Source organism: Eptatretus burgeri, chromosome 18 (assembly GCF_056783735.1).
Source record: "Eptatretus burgeri isolate ZD-2024b chromosome 18, Ebu_testis_v1, whole genome shotgun sequence".
NCBI lineage: Eukaryota > Metazoa > Chordata > Myxini > Myxiniformes > Myxinidae > Eptatretus > Eptatretus burgeri.
The window spans coordinates 28,783,501-28,791,000 of NC_140978.1; the positions used below are offsets into that span (position 1 = coordinate 28,783,501).

Consider the following 7,500-nt stretch of genomic DNA (forward strand, 5'->3'; position numbering starts at 1 on the left):
GAGGGGCATGAGTGGGAAGGACAAAACAGTGGGGAACAGAGACATTAGGAGATCTGTGGAAGGGAGAGGGATGGGGCGGGGAACATGGGGAATACAAGATGGAAATTACAGGGACTTTCAGGAAGGAAAGCAGGGAATTTGAAGGAGGTCGGTTTGGGGTGGATTATCGGGGGTAGAAAAGATCGAGGATTTGAATGGGGGATGATAAGAGGTGGTGGTGAACAGCTGTTTTGAAGGCCTGGAGGGAAGAATGGGATTGAATAGAGTGAGGGAGTTTATTCCAAAGGCGGGAAAAAAGAGGAATGAAAGAGTGAAGGTGAGCAGTGATTCGTGATTTTGGTAGTTTTACCAGAAGGGGGTTGTTGGCGGACCTTGAGCACCCTGAGGAAATGTGGTGGGGACGAGGCTGGAAAGGAGATGGTAGAAGACAGAAAGACCACCGACCAACCTGTGGTGAGAGAGTGAGAGGCCCAAAGACTTAGCCTCATTGCGGGAGATGCCAATGATCCAAAATGCTTGGTTTCCACAGCTTGAAGTTGAGAAAGTGGGAGGCAGCAGCACCAGCCCAGAGGGGAGAGCAGTATTCCATCAGGCTGCGGATGAAAGCTTTGTAAGTGGTCAGGACCTCAGGTGGGCCGAGGAAGGACTTTGCACGATGGAGGATTCCCAGTTGGCGACTGGCTTTGGAGGCGACATTTGAAATGTGGCTTTCCCAGGAAAGGTCATGGCAGATAATGAGACCCAGAAGCTTGAAAGAAAGGTCTTCTTCCAGAGGATTGTTGAGAAAGTGGATGGGGGGGGGGTGGTTCGAAACGGTCCTTTCGGTCTTTTCGGAGAGACATAGTGAGAGTGTGAGATTTGTCTGGATTGAAAGACATGTTCCATGTGTTGGACCAGTTTGTGATTTTATCCAGATCTGCAGAGAGCGAAGAAGCTGCTGCATGCCGGTCTGAGGGATGACCGATGGTACGGCAGAGGGTGGAGTCATCTGCAAAGAGATATAGAGGATTTTCCAGAGAGTAGGAGAGATCATTGATGAAAACCAGAAAAAGAACAGGGCCCAGAACGCTACCTTGAGGAACTCCAGCCTGGACAGGAAGATGGGATGAAAGAACTCCATTTAGGGCCAATGAGTGAACAATTCCCTCAAAAGGACGTAGTCTGGTTCCGCAATTGACTATAAGGCATTCGGCAAGTAGCTTCAGCCCCCATGCAAGCATTCAAATCAAATGGTTAAAGAACGGTTGTCCAGGCTGCCGCTGTTTATCATATTGGATGACTTTAACTTTAAAGCTGGTCTTCACCACGCACACAGCAGTTAATGAAATAAAATTTAAATTCGTTCAAATAATGACTTTATCCATAAAAGAGTTGCAGCTTCATGCAGAGCAACCTGGAGACATCGCAAATTTCAATCTCCCATGAAATAAACATTTCAGATATATAATCTGTCATCTTGCCTGCTCGGCTGTGCAGGCGTCTTGTGGTACATCGGTTTGGAGTCTGCGCAAACGTTATAACTTCTTTTAAATGTCTGCTTTTTTTTTTTTACCAGAATTGCTTTTATACCCTGGAGAGCACCTCGCGAATCCTCCAAAAATACTGACAGATCTGGCAGACGCGATGGATAGGCAGTCCCTCTGGGGGACAGGGTGCGAGGTCTTGCAGTGAATTCATTAAATCATCTAGCTCAATGAAGCTCATAAATTTTGGAATCTTCCAAAAATTTTTGTTCTTTCAATATAATTCTCCAAACTGTAGAAAAAGATAAGTTTATTGGTTTGGAAATTTCACATTTTCTTGTGTATATATTGAGAAGGAGTGAACATAACCTTGCTTACTTACAGTAACTAGGTATATCGGCTTAGTTATAAGACTCGTTATTTCTTTAAATTATCAGATTTCACAACAGATTTCGACACTTATTTAGTCCGCACGATATCGATCATCAAAACCAAAATAATATTTCGATGATATACTTTCATTAGTCCGTGAGACTACACCATGGAAAATCGTATCATATAATGCATGAAATCGCTCCAAGCTCCTAATTTGAAAACTGCAGTACTTTTATATATTTACTATCGTTTTCGCTGGCAAAAGCGATGTAAACAAGGATTCGCAGCTAGGATGAACAGGTATCGATAATATATGAGTTTAGGAAAGTGAAAAAAAAACTTTATCGTGAAGATATCGGTTTGGCCTGTTCCAAGTCAAGGTAACGTTGAGTAGGCCAAATAAACATGGTGGCTTCAGACCCCAGCGAGGTTACCCAGGAAACGCCTTAAAACCCCAGAGAGCGAGGTGGCCAAGGATCGCCTGATGAAGGATATAATTAAATAAGCTGTTAATTATCTTCATAAGGGGTGTTTTAATGAACCCAAACACCCAATTTTCACTCTTGCACTTCCTTGGAATTTTCTTAGTATGTATGCAAAGTTTCAGGCTGCTCGGTTTTATGGTTTTGAAGTTATGGAGGAGACACACACACACACACACACACACACACACACACACACACACACACACACACACACACACACACACACACACACACACACACACACACACACACACACACAAACACACACACTCTGACATTTATTCGAATAAGATATATATATATATATATATATATATATATATATATATATATATATATATATATATATATATATATATATATATATATATATATATATATACATAAACATACATATACTGTATATAGTGTATCAGATTGGGGTGGATGGGATTGCACATTTTTAAAGAAGAAGAAGCCGCTTCCAACGATGTTTACTTTTGTTTGGAGGCACCTTTTTCTTCTTTAAAAAAATAAATCAATAAATATATACATACATACAGATACATATTATAATGGTTCCTACGACCCTAAGTTGACTTTGGTTCTTCTCACTATCACCATATTTTCGACATTTGATGATGAACCATTTTGATCGAGGATAATTTACAAGTTAACTGTATATATCTAAGCTTGGCCTGTGCCCCCTCTTTGAGTGCAGATGCAAGTCTTTCTGCACGACCCCAGCAAACATAAAAGTTTGTCGGAAGCCATTGTTGCACGGGAGCGGCTCTTGGCCTTAGCCATCTTGTTCCAGGTATGCCTGCTTGATGATCGCATTCACCATATCATTCACACCTTTGGAGGCATATTGTCTTATTGTCTTGAATATTTCAAAGCATTTTATTACCTGAAAATGAACCAGCATTTCAGCAAAAGGTTGCCCAACACTGCCATTGTGTCTTCGATGACATTATTTTGTTGCATAGATTGTGAACACCACAGACCACACAGGTATTTGTTTGGCCTCCACACCTCTTAAATTAAAGGTACCGAGGTCTTTGCATGATCCATAGTTTTGTTGGCTCTGTCTAGGTGGTCCAATCACCCCTCACTCCCACTCCATATGTGCATGTCACACCGCAGGTTGGAAAGCAAGACAATCCATCTTACAGGCCCATCATATCTGGACTCAGCCAAGTGGCTCACCATGGTGAGGATTATTAACTTACTACCTTTCACTGTCTACTGGGTAAACTCTGCATGTGTGCTGCTTGGAAAATGATGAATGTGCTTTCTCGGATACACAACATGTGTAATTGCCTTTGCTTCTTATCATTAAACAAGCCTCCTTCAGTTCACCTGAAATTGTTTAGAAAAAACAATAATAATTGCACACTCATTCAGCATGAGATTTGGGAGGCTTGTTGGTCTCTGGTGTTCTGTCAGTGGCAGGTTCAGTGGTGCCAAAGCAATCTCATGCAGGTTTTACACGAGGTGGATTTCCGTTGTCTTCCTTGTGGTAGTCAGGCCAGGAACTTGTAATTTGGTCAGGGTGCTGGCAATAACTCACTGACTGTACAGATGAAAATACACAGTGGGATATTTAACGTCCACCAGCTAGTGCAACCAGATGGCACACCTGGTTTAACCTTAACCACACCTGGCTCATCCAAAGTGTGCCACGTCTGTGAACCACAAATCCGACAGTTTATCCTGGTCAGGTCAGGAAACAAAGCCAAGATAGACGTATCAAAGGTAAGTGTCCCACGTTTCCACCATCTTGTCTGACTACTTTGGTTTGGTTGACACAGTCAAAGTGGAAATTTTTAATTGTTTAGGTCGATCTTGCATTCTCGTAACCTCTTTGTTTTGCCAATGGGCTCAGCACCATGTGACACACCAGTTTCAGGCAGGATAAAAACAAAATGTCATTAACTGCACAAGTCCATAGCTTGTGCAATGCTTGGCACTCAATAGGTGCATGTGTACTCTGAAAGCACTCTGGCCTGAGATCGAAATACCATCTTGTGTTCCTTGACTTCTCATGATTGTTCGATCGCCAATTGTTTGCATTCCTTGATGCTCAGAGCTATTTCTGCGCCTTCAGTTGGAAACAAAACGACTGGGCAGACTGTGTGTGTGTGTGTGTGTGTGTGTGTGTGTGTGTGTGTGTGTGTCTCATCTCCTCTTTCTCCATATCTATCTCTCCTCTTATCTCTATTCATCTCTATCTCTTATTTTATCTTTCTCCACCTCTGTCTCTTGTCTCCTTTTTCCGCATCTCCATCTCCATCTTCATCTCCATCTCTTCTCTTTCTCCATCTCTTTTTGCCTCTTTTGCAATAAAAATGACTCAGACAATGGAGCAACGTCAGAAAGAACAGTATTTATTGTCTTTAAAGTTTTATTTATCTTTATTGCAATGAACCCCTTTTTGTAACAGAAGACAAGGTGAAACCATTTGTATCCAACACTCTCCAGGGTACTCTGTCGAGGTGTAAAAGGGTTTTCTCAAAGGCCTATCCCCTTTCCCTAATTCGTATATTATCGGCAAATTTGTTAACCTCATACTTCACTGCTCACCACCATTTTGATAGTGCGCACAATGTGACACAACAATACTTTACACCCATCCAACACATTACTGCACTTGCACTCAATACGTGGCACCTTTCTTAAAATTTGAACGTCCTTTTTGAAACCAACCACCAATAATGTCATTATTGATGATTGAACAGCTCCTGAACCAGGGTCACACCATCATGAAAGTCAGTCTGCACTGTCTGTCTGTATTTCGTTAATGGCTGTAAAGCCTTCATATGTGGTGTGTGTGTGTGTGTGTGTGTGTGTGTGTGTGTGTGTGTGTGTGTGTGTGTGTGTGTGTGTGTCCTCTCTCTCTCTTTCTCTCTCTCTCTCCTCTCTCTTTCTCCCCATCTCTATCTCCATCACATCTCTCCTCTTTCCTCATCTCCATCTTCAACACTTCTCTCCTCTTTCTCCCTCTTTTCTTTCCGAGCTCACTTCACATCTCCATCTCTTCTATCCTCTCTCTCTCTCCCCATCTCTTCTCTCCTCTCCCCCCCACCCCAACTCTGTCTCTTCTCTCCTCTTTCCCCATCTTCATCTTTTCTCTCCTCTCCCACCATCTCCATCTTCATCACATCTCTCTCCCTCTCTCCCCCATCTCCATCACTTCTCTCCTCTTTCCCCATCTCCATCTCTTATCTCCTCTCTCTCCCCATCTCAATCTCCATCACTTCTCCCCTCTCTTTCCCAATCTCCATCTCCATCACTTCTCTCCTCTCTCCCCATCTCCATCTCCATCACTTCTCTCCTCTCTCTCCCCATCTCAATCTCCATCACTTCTCCCCTCTCTTTCCCAATCTCCATCTCCATCACTTCTCTCCTCTCTCTCCCCATCTCAATCTCCATCACTTCTCCCCTCTCTTTCCCAATCTCCATCTCCATCACTTCTCCCCTCTCTTTCCCAATCTCCATCTCCATTACTTCTCTCCTCTCTCTCCCCATCTCAATCTCCATCACTTCTCCCCTCTCTTTCCCAATCTCCATCTCCATCACTTCTCTCCTCTCTCTCCCCATCTCAATCTCCATCACTTCTCCCCTCTCTTTCCCAATCTCCATCTCCATCACTTCTCTCCTCTCTCTCCCTATCTCAATCTCCATCACTTCTCTCCTCTTTCCCCATCTCCATCTCCATTACTTCTCTCCTCTCTCTCCCCATCTCAATCTCCATCACTTCTCCTCTCTCTTTCCCAATCTCCATCTCCATCACTTCTCTCCTCTCTCTCCCCATCTCAATCTCCATCACTTCTCCCCTCTCTTTCCCAATCTCCATCTCCATCACTTCTCCCCTCTCTTTCCCAATCTCCATCTCCATCACTTCTCCCCTCTCTTTCCCAATCTCCATCATCACTTCTCTCCTCTCTCTCCCTATCTCAATCTCCATCACTTCTCCCCTCTCTTTCCCAATCTCCATCTCCATCTTTTCTCTCCTCTCTCTCCCTATCTCAATCTCCATCACTTCTCCCCTCTCTTTCCCAATCTCCATCTCCATCACTTCTCTCCTCTCTCTCCCCATCTCAATCTCCATCATTTCTCCCCTCTCTTTCCCAATCTCCATCTCCATCACTTCTCTCCTCTCTCTCCCCATCTCAATCTCCATCACTTCTCCCCTCTCTTTCCCAATCTCCATCTCCATCACTTCTCCCCTCTCTTTCCCAATCTCCATCTCCATCACTTCTCTCCTTTCTCTCCCCATCTCAATCTCCATCACTTCCCCCCTCTCTTTCCCAATCTCCATCTCCATCACTTCTCTCCTCTCTCTCCCCATCTCAATCTCCATCACTTCTCCCCTCTCTTTCCCAATCTCCATCTCCATCACTTCTCTCCTCTCTCTCCCCATCTCAATCTCCATCACTTCTCCCCTCTCTTTCCCAATCTCCATCTCCATCACTTCTCTCCTCTCTCTCCCCATCTCCATCTCCATCACTTCTCTCCTCTCTCTCCCCATCTCAATCTCCATCACTTCTCCCCTCTCTTACCCACTCTCCGTCTCCAGCACTTCTCTCCTCTCTCGCCCCATCTCCCTCTCCATCACTTCTCCCCCCTCCTTCCCACTCTCCATCTCCGTCACTTCTCTCCTCTCTCTCCCCATCTCAATCTCCATCACTTCTCTCCTCCCTTTCCCAATCTCCTTCTTCTTCACTTCTCTCCTCTCTCTCCCCATCTCAATCTCCATCACTTCTCCCCTCTCTTTCCCAATCTCCATCTCCATCACTTCTCTCCTCTCTCTCTCCCCATCTCCATCCCCATCTCCTCCTTCCCCATCTCCATCTCTTCTCAGCTCTTTCTCCATCTCCTTATCCATATCTCCTCTGTTTTTCATCTCCATCTCTTCCCTTTCTCCATCTCTTCTCTCCTCGTTCCCCTTCTCCATCCATTCTCACTTCTTTCCCCATCTCCATCTCTCTCCTCTTTCTTTCTTACTTTCTTCTCTCTCCTGCATGATAAGCTTGTACATACAGAAATACTCATATAATGTGCAGAAAAAGGACATAATAAGACAACAGACAAATGGATGTTGTATGTTAGATTTATTCTGGGCTCTCAGCTTCCAAACCTTCAGACGGGAATGCCAAATGTTCCAACTCGAACAAACATTGTATTCCCGTTAT

The 7,500-nt window shown here is 44.2% G+C and overlaps 1 protein-coding gene across 7 annotated transcripts in view; it reads left to right on the forward strand.

Moving 5' to 3' along the window:
* Positions 1-7,500, forward strand: part of LOC147008802 (receptor-type tyrosine-protein phosphatase gamma-like) — a 732,556-nt gene that overhangs the window by 409,176 nt on the left and 315,880 nt on the right. For all 7 annotated transcript variants that reach the window (XM_085863992.1, XM_085863997.1, XM_085863993.1 and 4 more), the window contains 2 exons: positions 3,024-3,119; positions 3,449-3,515. In XM_085863992.1, coding sequence (XP_085720118.1) covers positions 3,024-3,119; positions 3,449-3,515 — 163 coding nt within the window. The remainder of the gene's footprint in view (positions 1-3,023; positions 3,120-3,448; positions 3,516-7,500) is intronic.